Below are 19,943 nucleotides of genomic sequence, written 5' to 3'. Positions count from 1 at the left end.
GAAGCCGCACTGCTACGTCACCTGGTGGTAATTGCTGGTGAGATGGTCGCGGGCCAACCTGTTAAGGGTATGACAATATGCGTGATGTTCTCACTTAATCTCTAATATTTATATAATGATATATGATCACATGTATTATGGAAGACGTATTTTTATATATAATAGAAAATAAATAAAACTGCAAAATCTAGCGATCCGCCATGAATGATTAAACGCCGAATTCAAAATTATGACGTCACGACTATGTAAACATAATTTTTTACCGCTTGAACTTTGAAAATCTCTGCGTATATCAAGTATTTTGTGATTTCAAAATATCAGTTGCTATAAAACAAGGTGTTATTTGCCTATGACGTCGCGGGTGCCATGATATCCGGCGAAAGATAAATTCTACATATTTATTTATCTTACATGGAAAATATTTTTTTTAAATATACAAATTATACTTATTTAAACGAAATCAATAATAAAATAAAATATTTTTTGTAAACATTGGATACTTGCGAATATAGCAACATTACAAGATACGTAATATGAACGACGTAGAAACTGCTAGCCACTAAATCGTTGTAATCAGACTTCTTCAGGTGCATGTAATTCAATATGAGTGGTAGCGGTAAACCTACTTACCTTGCGCGTTTGCTAACCTTGATGGTAAACCTATACAAGACTCCACTAGATATCTAGGTTTCGGTCAAAGCCTTGGTCGAGAATACCAGTCAAGTTTATAAGGATATGTATATTTGTTATATTCTGTTACGAGCTTTTGTACTGGCTTTAATATTTCGTATTAAGGAACAAAGCAACACTGTCAGTTTGGTGTAGAGTATAAAGAATTAAGAAATTATAAATAACAGTTAACACCGTACAGATTCTCCTGCTTTTTGCAGAGTATAACAAATATAGCTTAATTTTTATTGAATCGTCGCTCATTATATAAAAAAAGTAAGAAATTTTAAATTACACCGTAAAGATTCTCCTGCTTTTCGCAGAGTAAAGCAAATGAAGCTTAATTTTAATTGAAAGGTCGCAAAATAAGAAATTTTAAATTCTCCTGCTTATCGCTGAGTAGTTATAGCAAATTAAGCTTAATTTTAACTGAATCACCGCTTATTATTTATTTTTTAAATACAGACTACAGTATGTTATATATAATACCATTGCTACCGAATGGTAGTGTATTAGAGAATGGGTCACGACATTTTCGCGAGAGCTGCTTTAATGTCAAAAAATGTTACAGTAAAACCAGCTAGTCGTGCTTTTGTATTTCATCATATGCGAGCCATCATACAAATATCGCTGTAAGTCGACGCAACCGGTCTTTTTGAATTTGACCCGATTTAGATTTCATTGTGTAGATATATAGGTACATACGAGTAGATACAAAATCTTTATAGCAACATAACACAAAGAAAGAATACTTGTATTCTTTCTAAACAATGATTAGCACTTAGTGCGAAAACAGCATTTTCACTAAAAGTGATATTTTAAAGGCAAGAACCTGCAAAGCCAGTAGAGGTGGAAAGTGGATCTATCACAAAAAAGAAATAAGATAATGAACCTATATTCTTAACTTTCTTGCTTAAAAGATACACAAATAAAGAAAGAAACATATGTAAATATTAGAAAACATATATGTACCTATATATGTGAAGCGGTGTTAGCTCAGTGGGTCGGACTTCGGCTTCACTTTCGGAAGGCCGAGTTCGAATCCCAGCATCTCTAACTTTCTAACTTTTCTAAGCTATGTGCGGTGTAGGAAAAACATCGTGAGGAAACCTGCATGCCCGAGGGTTCTCCATATTGTTCTCAAAGGTGTGTGGAGTCCACCAATCCGCATAGGGCCAGCTTGGGGGACTACGGCCTTAACCCCCTTCTCATTGTGAGAGGAGACCCGTGCCCTGTAGTGGACCGGTAATGGGTTGATATGATGATGAAATGTATATATACGCGATTATAAACTTATACAATGTAGTTACTACTAGTATTTTTGCCAAGCTACGCGATGTTTGAATATATGCAAACTACGAATTTCCTACGTAACAAAATTCCAGTCTTGCAGTTATTTCTATGAATTACGGTTCAGGTACGATGTTTATATTAACGGTTGGTCTAGGGGTGAGCATTTGCGATACGCTTTAAGAGTTCTGAATTAGAACTCAGAATCGGCTCAAAAATGGTTGAGTATTGGGTTTTGTTTTCTAGTAATTTAAATTAACAACCAGCCCGCCATCACCCCAACTGCGGGTGCGAACAACACTATCGATTGTTTCTTACCGACATTAGAATCGAACCAGGGATCATGTGATCTGTTGCAACCAAAGGTGTGAGACATAAGACTACCGAGGCGGCAAATAGGCACATTATTATTCCAGTTCATAAGTTCAATTTCAATAATTTTTTTTTTGCTTAGATACACCGTTTAGTGAGAAAGCTAAGTACCCAGCTATTACGCTACGACCAACAGTTCACACGGGTAAAACCGGTAATAAAAATGTAATTACTCTTGACATAGCGTCAAGAGATCACGAAATAAAACAAGCATTAAGGATAATGTGACCTGTGGCGAGAACTTATTGCAATGTCGAGAAATTTGAATTTGGCTGTATATCTTCACTTCGGGCTCGAACAGTAAGTGACGTTGGTTATCTTTTCTCTTATTCTCTATTATGAGAGATGCTCGTAATAGAGCTTTCAAAGAAAAATGATGAAGATGACAGAAATTAAGAGATACGTAGAAGAACCAAAGTAATCAACTTAGCGGAGATCTGCTAGACTCCGGGGTCCTAAAGTGCCAGTGTACTGTGTAGTTACTCCGCACCCATTCACGCTTCGCTTAGTGACGTAGGTAATAGACGTAAGATGGTATTAAAGGAGTGGCAGTGAGTCGCTGGAGTCTGGACACAAGTGACACTAAACCATGTAATTCAGAGTTTCCTGTACGAATAAGCTCAAGTGTTTGAGCGTATATCGGCTGATTTGACGATGATGTTGATATGAGATGGGATAACTGTGCCTAGAAGTAGGACATCATTAAGACGAGATTTATGACTAAGTTTACAACCCGCTTCTTCTCGGCATAATCTGCTTTCCGAACAGGCAGAGATACTACAAACAGACAGTCTTGACGTTTCGAAAGTGCATGTAAAGTAGGCCAACTAGAAATCCACGAATTTGTACGTTACATACGTGGTTTAACTGTGTACCAACAGAGTGGGACCAGACTGTATTTACCTTTAATCTAATTATCTGGTTACTTAACAATGAAAGTTGGACAATGAGGCGTTTGTTTATTGTATGAAAGAATGAAACGAATCCGGATCCCACACGCACATTTTGTTGCCAATTATGACATTGGCTCATCCTTATTTTATGTTATTGTTTGTAATAATTTTATTGTACCACAGTTTGCGCACCAGAACATTTCGAAACGGTCCACAGAGCTCGGCATTTCTACTTCTTGATTCTAGACGGCTCCGGTTATTTAACCTGCCAAAATTTTATTAAAACGCTTCGGATTAAATATATTGATTTGATCGACTTGAAGCAAACATATTTTAAGTCATCTATACAGATTTTCAGCCACATAAAAAAAAAATGTTAAAGTAGTAACGTGTTTTTTCTACTAGACCATTTTTTTAAAATTCTATTTTCTATTTCGTCAGAGTGGTACCAGATTAGCCCTGAGAAAATTCTGAAATTATAAATTCTCAATCAGATCGGGGATCAAGAACCAAACAAACAAAACAATGACTCGAACCTGGTACCTCCGACTTACAAACATGCTTACCATTGAGATTGTTATGCACTAGAAATATTTACTTTTGACTTTACCTATTCTTTACTTTAAAGACGTTGAAAATGCTTTAGCAACGATAAAGATAAGTGTTCCTTATCTAATAAATAAACTATGTACCTAGTACGTTTGGTGATGTTAAGTAACAATCTTTGCAGTCACGACTCACGTCATGTTCTTAAAATGGCAAAATATTATTTTAAAACCGTAGCGATTAAAAGTGTTTGGTAATAATATTTCGAAAGGCTACAGGATATTTCGTTAAAGTGCTTTATAAAAGCTGAAAATTCTTAATATGTTTCTTCTGCTTCAAGATTCTTCGTGTGTTAGAAATTCATAATTTCAAGTGAAAACACACACACCTCTCTCGTACAAAAGTGGGATTAAGAGCCTTTACCGGACTGGAACTGACAATTCCTTATCACAGAACCCCAATAAAAAAAAATACTTTGGATCGACTGGAAAATCAAAACCGGGAACTCCTCAGAAGAATATACAAAAATAATTATCAACACATAATCGTTGGTATTAAAATAGGTTCTATGGAACTTTTACATACAATTGTGCATTTACTTTAAAAATGTAACGGTATGTTAAGTTACTCAATTCGTCTGCTATCTGTTAGGTTTTGGTGGTGGTGGTGATGATGCAGTCTACGATGGTAGTGGGCTAAGCTGTTTGAGAGTACGTTAGTCCTACCCTTAGCGACATCGCACCAGAACACTGAATCGTTTAGCGCAGCGTCTTTGTCGGTAGGGTAGTAAGAAGCAACGGCCAAAGCCTCCCACCAGACCAGACAAAAAAAATCTGAAATTATAAATTCCTAAATTGCCCCTGTCGGGAAACGAACCCGGGACCGCCTGCTTAAATTCACAGCTCTCACCGTTGCGCCAGGGAGGTTGTTGCCGGAACGTCGGTTCCGATGTATTTCCAGACAATTTATTTAGGTACATATAAATTGTCCGGTATGTACCGATAATTAAATACACACAAAAATAGTTTTCGTTACTATAAGCTTAATTAAAGCACCTCTTTAAAACTTCGCACCACCTCTCGGACAATAAACGTTTGGTAGATCTAAGAGATAACTATTGTAGATAAGAGCCGTACTGTTAAATTGCATAATTTTGAAGGTTAGATGTATGGAGTTTCGCAATGTGCAAGGTGGTTTGCAGATAGGTTATAAATCAAAACTGACTTCTGGAGGCCGATTTCGTTGGACCCTGCTATGGTGTGGTTGACCTTAAAATTCAAATTTTAGTACACGCAATTATTCATCTTACAAATAAATTTATATGAAGCTATTTTTGTGTGCTAATGAACTGCCTTGCTTCGGTGACCTAATAGTTAGTATTTTCGACTGCGGATCCTGAGTATCCTACGTATAATTACCGGGTAATGCTAAAAAGGACTCTTACTGAGGATAAAATAAATAAATAATGGATATACTACGATAACGCACACTTCGCCATCTAGCCCCAAAGTAAGCGTAGCTTGTGTTATGGGTAGATGACTGATGAATATTTTTATGAAGAATATACATAAATACTTATAATACACATATAAACACCCAGACACTGAAACCACTCATGCTCATAACACAAACATTTTCCAGTTGTGGGAACTGAACCCTCGGCCTTGGACTCGCTGCAAACTGCGCCAATCGGCTGTCCAAATTGAACGTGTCCCGTCTGGCACTTACTACGTCGTGTAAAACGTTACGTCTTTATGTACCTATAGGTAACATATTACCCTAATTCTACCCTGGTCAATGCATCTAGTTTAATTTTTTTTTTTCTTAAAATTAAAGTCGATATTGACGAGATGACGATATCATTTCCTTTTCTTAAAATCGCTCGGCCATTCGTCTTTATTTTTCAAACAGTCAATTTTGAAGCTAATCGAGAAAATTTCATGTCGTAGTACAATGCTACTATTATTAGACTGATATCGGGTTAATAAATATCGGTCGATCTTTACCGAACTTGTACCGAACTTGAGAACATGTTCTAAGCTCGGGGTCGGTTTATTAATACGGGCTATAGTGTGGGGTTCAGGGTTCATGGTATTTTGTACTTTGACTTTGTCCAGCATACCATAAATAACAAAACAAGACAGATTTATTTAAATCTTGTCTCGTTTTGACTGTTTCAAAATACACTCTATGGATCAGGCTAAGAGCCATCTTAGATTAGTAAGACTGAAAAGGACTTTAGATGGGTTATAGTTGTTTGCCGAATTAGCAAACGTCTACGGAAAAAACGTACCAATCTTCAATCATTTATTTCAATGAACTAACTTCTACATCAATAAATAAGATTCTAAATCTTCTACTACTACTACTACCGCCACTTCATCTAAAATGCAGTCTACCACTGCAATAATCTACTACTTTTCTACAACTACGTTGTCTAAAATGCAGTCTACCACTGCAAGTTAGTTTAAATATTTGCATCATCCCAAAAATTATCATTCAGCCTAATTTTCAGTATATTGCCGGCTTCATCAGGCAAATAATCGACCACTGCGCCAACCAATTGCACTGTTGCATTCGTCCAAAAAGCTGGGGAGCCGAAAGCATCTTCCTGAATAGCCAATTTACCGAAGCCCCGCAGAACGTTAGTATTGCAATTCTTCAAGTTTCCTATGATACCGGCTGCTTCTTTATACGCTTTAGGATGAATCCTCTCTATATCACTTCTGTTATACGCGCAAAGAATTTGTCTCAAAGCTGCCAAATCGTAGAAAGTGTAATCTTCTGGTTGTTTTGATCCAAAATCTTCCCAAACACGTGCAGCTATAGCGTCAAGTTGCTCGTCAGATAAACCATAGTGAAATCCAAAGTTGCTTATAACATCAACATTACCCATGACTATATTGTTATAGTCTTCCGGCAGTACTGCTATAGACACGAATTTGAGTTCGCCAAGCACTTTTTCCGGAATGTTTATAATGCCATTAAAGAATTGCACAATCGAGTGCCATATGAATTCAGCTTCGTCGATCGCCATTTCATATCTGGCCAAATGGGATAGGCAATCAACCAGTTCATTAGGTGGTACAGTTTGCAGTTCATCTATATTAAGTTGTTGATCCTCGGGCAGTTCGATTATGTCCGGACACATGAGACTGAAAGCCAATTTTGCGATCAATATAATTCTGAATAGATAAAACATTATTTTATCGGTGGTAACGCGTGCAGTTGTCAGGATCGAGGGATCGAATGACGCTAGCCAGCTACGTTACACCAATTTTTATTTCCAGACCAATCAATAAAGGTCGAGGCATAAGAGAAATTACCCTGACAGCTTGATCCATTACATGCTGCCCACACTATCAACCCATGGGTACCAACGTTGGTTGCCCAACGAGATATTTCGCATTAAAACTTTGGAGATGATTTTGGTTCTCAATAGATTAGAGGCAGAGACAATTTTCATGGGTGTCTGTTAGTGCATATAATCACTATACAAAGTGCATATAATCAATAAGGTAAACAAAGTCTTAAAGTCTCAAAGTATCATCACAAGTGACGATATATTTTTTAAGGAAACCGACAAAGAACGATCGGGCCGTTAGCACTTGCGTGGCTATAATGCATTTTTCCAGTCTACGTGTTGGGCGAGACGTATTAAAGCCAACGTTGGGTCTTTTAAGTGTGGGGCATGCCTTAGCCAGCTTTATTAATTATTAAGACATAATGGAATACTAAAGTGCATGTGGAATATTACCCGTTAAGAACCTTTTTCACTAGCATGTTTCTCGGAGAATGTAACCAAATAAGGAGGGATCTCAAATCGGCCGATTCTTTATAAATTGTTGATTTATTTTTAATTCCCGCGACTTCGTCATAAAGATTGCATGTTGCATAAATTGCCACTTTCGTGATATTTTAGATAAAAGAAGGCTTTTAAATAGCACCACGAATAAATAACTAATAAATACTAAGGTCATAAATACATATATGTTTATTAATATATGTGTAAGTTCTGTTTATGTATGATAATTAAAAGCTATATATAGTCTCAATATTTATAACAAAATTATAATTTTTTTAAATTATGTATGAATTTATAGTATGTATGAATTTATGACAATTAATAAATCTGTTTTCTTTTCTTTCTTTTTTTATCTGTGCACCAACCACCAGTTTATCTTTGCTATCCCTACCTTTAGTGGTTGCCTGTAATAGATTACTACGAGTACCAGTGATAAGGCCGCCCTTACGCCAAATCATCGTTCATGAGTTTTGTTTCCTGTATTGTTTTTTTAATTACGATTTAGTGTAAAAAGAGTTTAATTGTTATTATTACTTTTTCTCCTCTTTAAGGTAGGTAATAATTACTGTCGAGCAAAGCAGATGGTTTTCAAAACGGACTATTAGTATAAATTATAGTAAAAATTCTAATAGAACTTTTATCAATTCGTGCATGAACTTTACAGGATGTTGGTTCATGAATATGTGTCTTTAGTTATCGCAGTTTCTATAATATTTTACACGGAAATAATCCTATTTATTACCTTCCCTACCTTGGCATTTATGTTAACCGTAAGGAAAAAAGATAGTTTGGCAGTGCGTTCATTTATTTCTTACCAAAGCATTAAGCCAAAAGACGGATGTACTTTTGCATTAATTAAATTAGAATGGATTATGTTTCGTGAAGCTATTAGTTTTTGTGGCAGAGATCGTTTGAGAAGTAGATACCCAGGCTTATTTCTGCCGTAAAGCTGCGAAGTGTTCCTCTGTTTATAGGCAAAGTTTTTGCATATACGTTTAGGTCCGTATGCTTGGTCAGTCAGTTATTACAAAAAATTATACCCCCAAACGATTTAGCGTTCCGGTACGACCTATGAACTTCCGGACGTGTCCCTCGCTTTACCCTGTGAAGGATTGCGCTGTTTAAAGGCGATTGGTTTCCATTTTCCATCAGGTGGGTCATTTGCTTGGGCCGTACATCCTATTAATATTATAAATGTGAGTGTGGATGTTTGTTACTCAATCACGCAAAAACGGCTAAACGGATTTGGATGAACTTTGACATACATGTAGCCTTAGACATGGAAAAGAACATAGGCTACCTTTTATCTCAAGTAAATTAAGTAAGTAAGTAGTTCCCGAGGTAAAATTGAAAATCGTTAACGAGCAAAGTCAACCTAATTATGAAGTCCACGCAGACGAAGTCGCGGGCAAAAGCCAGTTATTACTATAAAAAAGTTAAGGTCAACGAAATTTTAAAATGGTCCATATTCTATTCAACTATCATTACTTATCGACAGTCAAAAATTATGCCATTACTGAATGCGAAACCTGTTCCAAAACCAAAATTAGAGGCCAGTGTGTCTCGGTCTACTTGTTATGGTAAATATCACTAATTTGGTTGTCACTTTCGACTGTCTCATGTTATCAGTAGTGACTTAATGAAGATGCCACCATCGGTGTGGTTATTAAGACCTACATTTGAAAAAAAACAAAGGAATTCCTTATTTCATTGGTAAAGGTATATTTTTAAGAAATTGAACACGAAATTAATATATTGACGGCCGATTGGCGCAGATCCTGCTTTCTGAGTCCAAGGCTGAGGGTTGGATACCCACAATTGGGAAATGTTTGTGTGATGAATATGAATATTTCTGGGTGATTATCGGTATGTAAGTATTTATGTATATCCATCTATCTTCTATATATATATATAAAAGAAAAAGTGTGTGGGTATGTTTCGTATAGGCTCCGAAACGGCCGATTTCAATGAAACTTTCAGGGAATCCCGGATGGTCAATACGGCGAGCAATCCTGTAAAGTTTGGTGACGATCGGAGCACTCCTATTTTTGAACTGTCAAACTGTCAAATACAGCTTTTATTTACTATGATGATATTCTATTGTTGGGTGTACATGGGTGTAGATAATGATCTTCACCGGCTCGAGAAGAGAATAGAAGAGAATGAATACGGAGTGAAATAAATGATTTAATATATTATGAGATTTAAAAAATTTAATGATATAAGTTTATTGTTTAAATAAAATAAAGCAAAATCTCTTAAGGTATTTTGATTTATGGACTAGCGTCTACTTCCGTGCTCAGTTTCTAATACGATACGAAAGTTTGTATAGGATTTTTTTAATCCTATACAAACTTTCGTCCTCTATTACTTTTGAGTTTTAAATCGTTCACTCTATTAAATTAACATAAGAAGTTCAAAGTTAGGCAAAAACTACCTAACTTAGAACAACGTGGGACTCTTTAATACAACCTACCAACTCATCTCACTTTCATTGGTGGTAGCTGGTAGGCCTATTTTTGAAATAAAATATCTCCTACCTAGCTACACTATGTATGAAGTTATTTATGTACTTAGTTGTTATGAATCGGGCGTTAGTTTGTATGAATTTGACACAGCATGTCGGCGCTTTGGAATATACACAAACAAAATATGCAAAGATAATACACTATTGACATAGAAATACGTAATATGAATAGTTGAATAATAACTAACAATATTCCTATCCTTCGAGCGATAACCTACGTGGAAGTTCAGTATAAAAATAGGAATTGTAAACGGGAAATGTTAATCTAATTTCTAAACTAGTTGACTATCATTCAGTAGCAAAAAAATATGCCAATGTAATAGGTTATAGCAAGCGGTTTGTACGGGTAAATCGTACTCACTTAATTTGCCTTTTCGTAACATGCACGATTTTTATTTTTAAGTAGGTACTCAAAAAAAATAATAACAACGATGCTCAGTATTTGCTTTTGGAATTAAAATTGTGGTCAAAATAAATACAAACAAATTGCATGCATGCGCGTTTCTCGCAATGTATTGCACTCTTTTTCCTGCTTAGTAAAATTTTTCTTCTTTCATTTAACGAAATGTGCTGAAATTTAACAAGCCCGATGGATATGTTTCCTCACGACGTTTTCCTTCACCGTTGAAGCAAGTAATATTTTTTAATTTATTAAAACACACATAACTTAACATAACGAAGTTTTCTGGTACATAAAGGTTTTAGTTCGCCTTTTTAAAACCGTTTTATTTGGTTGTGCAATAAAGTGAATAAAAAGAAGAAGACAAAAATTGAAAAGTTAAGAGTGTGCGTGCTGGGATTCCTAACCACTATATTACTGGTTCACTGGGCGGCTATAAGTTTACTACATATCTATGCATTTTATCCGGCTTACTCACCACAGACTTATTATATTTTCCACGAGCGTGAAAAAAGAGCATTGCCGAGAAGTGAAACGGTTTTCATGTCTTCATTGTAATTCTTTAATTGACGTTGGTTTAAGACTTAACAATTATTCATTGTGAAGTCAACATCTCCTGAGGATGCTCCGGTGTCGGATGGAAACGTGCGTAGAGCGTGCATTGCCGTAGGTCTGTTCGGTGTGGAATATAAAGTTGAGGAAATTATAAATGACACCATACAGATTCTCTTTTCGCGGAGCTTATCAAATTAAGCTTAATTTGCTTAATAGACCACGAATCGGTAAACGCGTAGTGGAAATACCGCCAGCCTGCTAGATGAAGCTGGTGGGATGCGCCTGGATGAGAAACGCAGAGGACCGTGTGTGGTAGCACGCTTTTGGAAAGGTCTTTTCAGTACTGGATTCTTGTAGGTTATTATTGATGAAGATGATTTGGTATGAATAAATGAAACCCCTCGAGAGAAGAAAACTGATGTCCGGCAGTGAAAAATTGTCAGTGAGAAAAGATTTCTATACCCACAGAATTAAGAACATACATAAACCATGTACACCACTAATATTGAGACATCAAAACCACTCCACTTTAGAATAAGGTGCACTCGAAAAAACGGTTAGTCACGTCATACCATTTAGGAGATGACAGTAATTATTTTACCTCTAATGTTCTAAGCGTTCATCATAAAATGTGGAAATGGGAAAAAGTTTTTGAGCTAGAAACATTCCGCAGGTGTGAAGTGAGCCGTGCGCGGGGCTTTTTCACTGTTTTGGATACCATGCATACAATAATGCAATAATGGCTGAATGAGGATTCTGTATATTCTTAATTCAATGTCTATACCTACCTATGTATATATATATCTTGGACTATACCTGGGTATAGTAGGTGATTCTACGTCGAAATTCTACTCTTTTTTTAATACATTGTGCCATATTGTCTTTACATATATTATAGCTGTCCGAACGCAACGAGAATAAATCGTCATTATATTAAACATTATAATAAATGGGATTCGAATGGCTATTTTTTTTCTTTCGAAATTTGTGTTGCAAAACTTGTTGTTGCGAATGTATATTTCTAAATTATAAATTACCAATGTTACCAATTCTAGATACAAATAAATAAAATTGATATGTCTGCATCTGATTTCGAAATAACTGTCTCTTATTATGCATCCTTGTGTGGTTTGTTTTGTCTTGTTGTCTGCTTAATCTTTCCACCGAAAAACCGATTAAAGTAGGAGAGCACGAGCAATTACAGGATTATATCCATCCATTGAAGAGCTATGCTCAGAGAAAGCCCCTTTACAAATAAAGCTATATTCAATCACCCCCTGAGAATGGCCTAAGTCCCTACGGCAAAAGAAATCTGTGAGATCTTACTAAGGATTGAGGAGACCCTCGATCCCTTAAAATACTCCAGTTCTATTTCCCACCCTCCTATGTCTCCAAAACAATGCTTCATATTATGACAGAACGTCAATTACAAGCAAGTTGGTTTAATCTTTAATAAACAACCATTTTCAAGTTAGTCAAACTAACTAGAACTAATTGAGTTGAAATGAAGGGCAAATCTGACGCAAAAGCGTTTACTCTAGCATGATATTCGATATCGACATAATATTATATAACCTTGTTGTTATTATAGCAATTATGTGTATGAAACTAAGTATATTATATCAATGCTAGATCATGCGGAACATTATCTATGTACTCAGATAAATAAGACGTAGTTTAGCAGAAAGGGTTGAACCCGCTCAAATTGACTTTCGATTTAATCGCTGAACCGGCTTGAAGTTACTTTTAATTAAATGTAATTAGGGTTATTTTATCTTTAGGGGCATGATATTATATCTACGGGAAATTCCGTTGCCAACGGTATCGTAGGGATCTGGCGCAGCGGCGCGTGTTTATAAAAAAATAGCTGTGTAACGTTGTATAACGCTGTGTATATAGCAACATTCTGTAGTATATTTAGTATGAGCGTTGCACCCGTATGAAGCCAGAGCGGGTTGCTAGTAGTAGCATATATATATATATATAATATAAATTACATGGGCAACAATGTTTCAAATTATCACGCATAAACATCTTTGTATATAAAAATTCTGTTTCCTTATGAGTGTGTTGGCAAATTCAAAATGTACGAAATAAAGTAAGTTAAAATATACTGTTTCCGCGGAAATAAGGAAATAACGTGAAAACCAACGCTCAAAAATAGAAATGCAAGCTTTAGTAGAACTTATTTCTCTTCCTATCACGGACGGACAGGCAGAGTCAGACAGTGGAGCTTAGTAGTAACCGAAGCTAACGGGAGTCACGTTAGCACCCCTCGGGTACGGAACTCTAAAAATGGAAATTACACGACATGTTACCAGAATAGATGTCCTCGGCAGATTGAAGTACGTAATGATCGGTGACTAAAGGTCTATCCACACATATCCGGGTCTAAGCATTCCAGGTTTATTGTGAACTAACCCCATTGAAAATTTATGCTCCACCTCGTTAGCATGTTTGACTAAGAACGGTGGTATTGGAAAATTGTTACGCATTGGCTTTTTCCGTCAAGAAATTCACAGTATATGAACGGAACATGGTTCTGAGCTCGTCTCTCCCTCTATTTTTGATTAGTATATATGTCCAGCTTGTAAAGTGGTCAATAGGCTGATGGTGAAGATGATGATGTTAATGCTCTCATGCTAACCGTGCGTGAAGATAACTACAGATAGTATAACCTACGCACGGCATGCTCCGGAATAGTACCCTTAGGTTTACCTGCATTTTCATTCGGGCAAGCGTAAACGGGTTTATAAAAAACATATGAAAGCTATGGTTTTTTTATTACTCATGGAACACTGAAGGAGTTCTGATACTGGTGTGTGTGGATAGACCTTATACCTAAATCCACACGGCTACTTGTTATTTGCGCAAAAATCTGCTTAAATAATCATGATGTATTTTGCGCGTAATAAATAGTTATTTGTATTAATACTAGCCGTTGCCTATAACTTAATATAACTGCCATAGTCCTAAGAACGTTGTCCTTTAGCATCTTAGACGATATCGTCCCGCTGTTCTATAAAATATATTATAAAATTGCAGTTTTTTGTTCGTTAGCAAAGACTGGGTAAGAACACAGAAAGATCGATATTTGGGTGCATCACGAGCTCACTGAAAGAAACCTTATGAGTCGAGCACTCATTTTTGTTTCCGTAATTGATCAATATAAAGGATCTTTCATCACGACCACGCTAGATCACATACAACTTTAGCCACTCAGCAAAATTAAGGGAGTTTGGTTAGTACGTGTGAATGCATCTGCCATATAGCCTTTACATTTCCACCTGTTTCTGTCTTTTTAGAATTCTTTAGGCAGTGCCAGATCATCAAGAGAGGACTGCCAAAACTTTTTGTCGCGATTGTCGGAAGTCACAAGATTTCTAAAGCAACGGGATCATGCCACTGTCTACAAGATGGTAAAAAGTCATAGTACGAAATGGAATAGAATGAAAAAAAATGTCTCCGAGTGAGGGATTATAATATGTCTGCAAATGTGTAGCAAGATTAATTTTCTCGTTCGTTTGTCGCAATCTGGACTATAGCAATTCTATACAGTCTACACTCCACAACAATCAAATACGAAGCAATTGAAAGGGAATCTCCGAGGATCTAATTTCACGTTTCTATTATTGCTATTTACTTCACTTTTGAAATTTAGCGTAACAATCGGTAGTGTTTACACTACTCTGTGGATTTTCGCTTGTGACGATTAGATTTCTTGGTTTTGCCTCAAGTAATGACAGGTACTGGTTTGCGCTTGATAGCATATTTTCTAGATTCTGTATGTAGAAAAGATTGTATCAAAATTTTATCACCTTTATAATATGACTAGCTGCTGGCAGTTAAGTCAAATTAAAGCGGGATACGTGGGTTTTTCTGGTGTGTAATGCACCCTTCATACATCTGCTTCATCTACATATTGTACAAGCTCTAGGAATGTTCTAAACGGTAATATTATATATTATTATATACTGTTGAAGGGTGCATAAATACATTTCGTAATGAATCACACTGTAAAAATATAAAATTAAAAAAAACATATTTATTATTCCATACAAACTAATTCAAAACATTCTAAATTTTTACTTATGACAACCCTATTGAAGATAAAAGACACAGACGCGTACTTAATAAAGTGACAGGCGTCACTTGATTTTACCTTTGCATTTGATGTTAGGGCTGCAGGTATCTGATAACTTTAAGTTAAAACTATAGCAATGGTTTACTTTCAAACTATTTGTGTTTCGGTTTCACAAATAAGTCTCAGAAACAGCAAATAATGTACCTATAGCCTGTTAAGTATTATTTCGGTTTTCATTTACATGTATATTCTAATTATAGATCACACTGCACCATCATCATCATAAACGTCATCGTCATTATTTATAGCGTCTGAGATAGGTATAGCCCCTCGTTCAAAGCTGAGAAGGCGCAGACCCTTTGTGGGTTGGCGTGGTTGATAAATACTAAGAAAAGGTAAAATAAAACGTAAAGTTAACTCTTGTAATGCTTTTCCGTGTTAGCTTAGTAGCTTAGGTGGTATTGCGAATATAATTTAACTGCAAAAATGATGTCTTTTAAGACCGGTTAGGCAGCCATGGTCAAGCTACAATGTCATAAAGTACATAATGTATAATCGGTGGAAATAACACGTCTAACCAACTTGCTATTATAATATCTCCACTTCGTATACACATGCTAATTGTATGGGCGTTTACCAAAAATATTTTTATTAGATCACCATCAAATCAACTCAGACTTTTTAGGTGAAAATACACAAGTAGAAGGTTCTTTCTGATAAACATAATTAAGTATAGCTTTTTAACGCTTGTGATCAAGCCAATAAACATGATTCACCACGCACTGATTTTAAGGGCGACCGCGGGGTATTCATGGACTAGTTCGAATAGTAAAATAAATACAATTTTTTTTAAAGAAACTATGAAAACGTTTATAGAAGAGTATTTAGAAAATAATTAAATAAACCTTAGTTCTCTCTCTCTTTTTCTCTCTCATGGTTTCAACTGAAGAAGCTGGAGGTGATTCTTCTTATTATTATCTAGTAGTAAGAATGATTTACAAATACCGAATATCTCATAACTTATCGATTTATAATTGTTTTTGTAAATTTATTACCCTCTAGGTACCAAAAGTTGCTGTAATAAGCAAGGTTTATAAGCAAATTTTCGATTAATTCATGGGTATCCGACGTTGCTATCTTTATAAGCGAGTATTGTACTGGCCATCGCGGACCGTAGTCCGGATTGCGTTAATCATCAATCCAATCAACTTGAGCCACTTTATGAGCCACTTTAGGTTCAGAAACCGTGGAATTTGGAAATCGCTACAAAATAGCTATGCCCAACGGCTGACTTCTATCGGTTGGCAATAATATAAAGAGGTGGATGACTGTGTGGTTATGTAAGGTTGTCACTGTTGATATCTAGGTGTTTACATGTCCCAGTCGTTTTAAGTGAAAAAAACTATTTCAAATTCAGAAAATCTTTACTCATCGTATCCTAGCCTATCACAATTTTTATGCATATTTTTTCTTCATAGGTATCTGGGCCAAATTTTTCTGCCCAGGTAATGATATAATGATCATTGAAAACGAAAAATATACATAAAAAGTCAAAGTCAAAGTCAAAAATATCTTTATTCAAGTAGGCCCACAGGTGGCACTTTTGATGCGTACATAAGAACCAAAACTCTTAAACTCTTAAACTCTTTGATAAGAACAGTAGTTCTGAGTACTTCTGTGATAGTCTGTGGCTACGTGGAAAGAACCCAATTAAATTCATTTTCTTCTTGCCCTATCGACAAAAATCTCAACTTTTAAAACCATCCATAAAACAATAAGGAACTGTGACGACATTTCATTTCAATTATACCCACTGACATTTTAATGTCGCTTGTAAATCGTAAAAAAAATAAACTATATGCAAAGAGATAAGTTTTGCGTGTGATAGGCTACGTTCTTACTAACCGGTATTATACTACAATACAAACTTATTTACCGGAATCGCGTTTAATTCATCATCATGATTGTCGACCCATTACCCTCCAACTATAGGGAACGAGTCTCCTCTCAGAATGAGAAGGGCTTATAGGCCGTAGTCCACCAAGTGCTGTTTTTTTATAATAATAATTGACGGACCAAGTAGACGACTCTCGTAATATTAAGTGGAATACCAATTATTGTTAAACACAACGTAAATCAATCTCTAAATTTAATTTGGAAATGGATGCATTATCTCTGATAGCAGAGAACGATATAGAGCCCACACTCTGTCGCATTTATTATATATATCTATATAGAAATAATACTGCTTCAAAAAATCATAGTAAGCCCCTATGAATAAGGCAAACTGGGTATGTGTTGGAGGTTTGTCTATGTCAACGCCAAGTTTGTGGGTCACTCCGATACCTACTTGAGGGTCATCTACCAATTTGGTTTAGTCATGTAATACTTTATTTTTCGTAATAAACAGCCGTTGCAGAATCAATTTTACATAAAGCTGAGAAATATTTAGCATTGTGCATATAGGTCGCTTCACGTAAAAAAGACGTTCTATGTTCGACGCAATACGAATGAGTGCTTTTGTATTGGTTAGTGCATGTTTTAAGGGAGAATCATTCATTCAATCCTTTCAATTAGGTAATTGTTTAAAAAAATCTTATTACTCAAGACGTTTCCTGTTATCGTACAAACAACATAATATAAAGTGAATGACGCCTATAATAACAACTATCTTACAAACTTCAACCTATTCAATATTGTAACAATTTGTTTATGAAGAATCATAAACTTTTTATTTCTTCAATATAAAGCTTTTAAAACATAAAAAATTTGACCCTTAGTGTAATAATTAATAATTATTTTCTGTACTGTGATCTGTATTATTGCGCAAAGTAGGCTCCCTCTTTTAGGCATAATTTACGAAATGAGTAGTTAAGATTTTGCATAAGTAGATACAATTTATATGATGAAGCAATGAATAAGCTAATATTATAATCAGTTAAATTTTGAACAATGCGTCACTTTAGTAAATGTATAAATCGCCCACTGCGTCGTTAAAACTTATAGCTCTTTTTACGTGTCGCAACCTATACCTACCTACCTACCGTTTTGCTCACCAATCTATAGGATCCTTATACTATTTTTCAAGTTAAGGCTCAGTGTATCGTAAACTAAAAGTTATGAATCTTTTTTTTTCCGTATACAAAACTATTCAATTTTTGGATTAAGTAACTAAAAATCTAAAGCTTACGAGCTTACCTTCGAAAGCTTTAGTTTAAAAATTACGAATGCAGTCAACAAGTAGGATCATTTAAATGAAGTAGTTAATGAGTTTGGGTTTCTATACTGGAATTATTTTCAATCTACTGAAACCTGAGTGTAGACAGACTATCAAACTTACCTTAAGGGTACTTGACACTGAAATCACTTTTTTCTTATCGAAAATTAATAAATATATTACTTAATTCATTACTTTTATCATATATATATTTTATGCGAATACTGTCAACTGGACGTATTAGTTTAAAACCTGCTTTTGCCAATATGAAGTTTATGTACCTAGATGGATTTTTTTACTGTATATTTCTTTCAATTATATCTTGAAATAATTTAATGAACACCTTTTTACACTCTTTATATTAACTTCACCTGTTTGTAACCGACTCCTTTGAACTTGATTTTGACCCTCTTCAAACAGTCCGATTTCATTCAAACTTTGTGGATACCAATTTGATAAGATTATTCCATTTTCAATTTGCAAAAACAGATTTTTTTAATTAATATAATTTTCATCTATAGCCGATAGAACAGGAATGATGTTTATTTTAATTTCCAACCATTATCTTAAGCCGATTTCTCAAATATTAACAAATTTGATAGTGAATGGCTAACAGATTAATTTTGATATAATAAAAATAGTACTTTAAGAAAAACTAAAAATCACGCTTTTATAAATAAACTAAAAGATAGAACGTTTGTTTTTTATACCAAGCGTGTTATTTAGTTTTTTGAACTATTAATTTTTCATTGTTTAATTGAGAGTCTATAAAAAGTATTTTTCTATTTTATAAACAGCGGTATTTTAACATTTTATTCGCATAAAAAATATTGCACATAATTGTAAATGATCTGATTCTGGAAACATTACTATTTACGAGTCTAATTTATTATTTAATATCCTAACCTTTTTAATATTTTTTTATTAAAATTTTCACACATGACGCAAGAACTTTGGGTAATAAAAGAAAATATTATATATATATATATATAAGAATAATTATAAGTAATAAAAAAAAACTTCGCATGAGAAATATGTAAGTTGTAAGTAGTCGCTTGTAAATTATTTGTAACACTTCTTATATAATATTATTGCACACGCGACAAAAATAATAAAGCATGTACTCACGAATAAAAGTTCGCGAAATCCAGTTGTTGACAAAAGTCGGCTCTCTCCACCACGACCAACCAAGTAATGGAACCAGCCTGCGTGCGCCTGCGTCTTCTATTCGCTGTTGGGCACACTGTGCAATATAGGTACCTACCAGCAGTGAGGCAAGAACACAAACAGTCATCACAATTAATCATAATATAGTATCACTGTTATCAAAATATGTAAACGCAGAATTTTTCGTACAAATGACACGCTAGAAAATTATACTTAGCTCCTAGAGTTTTTATTGCGAACTAGGGTTGTTCGATTACAGATAAGTAATAGTGTTTCGAGAAACATTAGCCAAATTCCGCAAAATAGTATTCAGTATACAATAAGCAATTATTAATGTAAGTTAATTTTTAACGTCAACAGCTTTATCAAAGGTATAAGAAATAAAATATCTGAAAAAATAATAAAAAATTAACAGTAT

At 35.0% G+C, this 19,943-nt stretch overlaps 2 protein-coding genes across 2 annotated transcripts in view; both read right to left on the bottom strand.

Annotated features, from left to right (window-relative positions):
* LOC120636199 (clavesin-1) overlaps positions 1 to 19,526 on the bottom strand; it is a 35,845-nt gene extending 16,319 nt beyond the window's left edge. The window contains exon 1 of the mRNA XM_039907555.1: positions 19,487 to 19,526. The gene's annotated coding sequence lies outside the window, so the exon portion shown is untranslated. The remainder of the gene's footprint in view (positions 1 to 19,486) is intronic.
* On the bottom strand, positions 6,063 to 6,997 carry LOC120636200. The gene has a single exon (XM_039907556.1). It carries the CDS (start codon positions 6,970 to 6,972, stop codon positions 6,238 to 6,240), a length of 735 nt encoding a protein of 244 aa, XP_039763490.1. The 5' UTR covers positions 6,973 to 6,997; the 3' UTR covers positions 6,063 to 6,237.
* Positions 19,527 to 19,943: the final 417 nt, after the last annotated feature.

Source organism: Pararge aegeria, chromosome Z (assembly GCF_905163445.1).
Source record: "Pararge aegeria chromosome Z, ilParAegt1.1, whole genome shotgun sequence".
Lineage (NCBI taxonomy): Eukaryota > Metazoa > Arthropoda > Insecta > Lepidoptera > Nymphalidae > Pararge > Pararge aegeria.
The sequence above is the reverse complement of the archived record's forward strand: the minus strand, read 5'-3'. Positions and strand labels throughout refer to the sequence as shown.

Excerpts from the sequence above, each read along its gene's own strand:
- LOC120636200 (XM_039907556.1), bottom strand. The coding sequence starts at position 6,972 with ATGTTTTATCTATTCAGAATTATATTGATCGCAAAATTGGCTTTCAGT.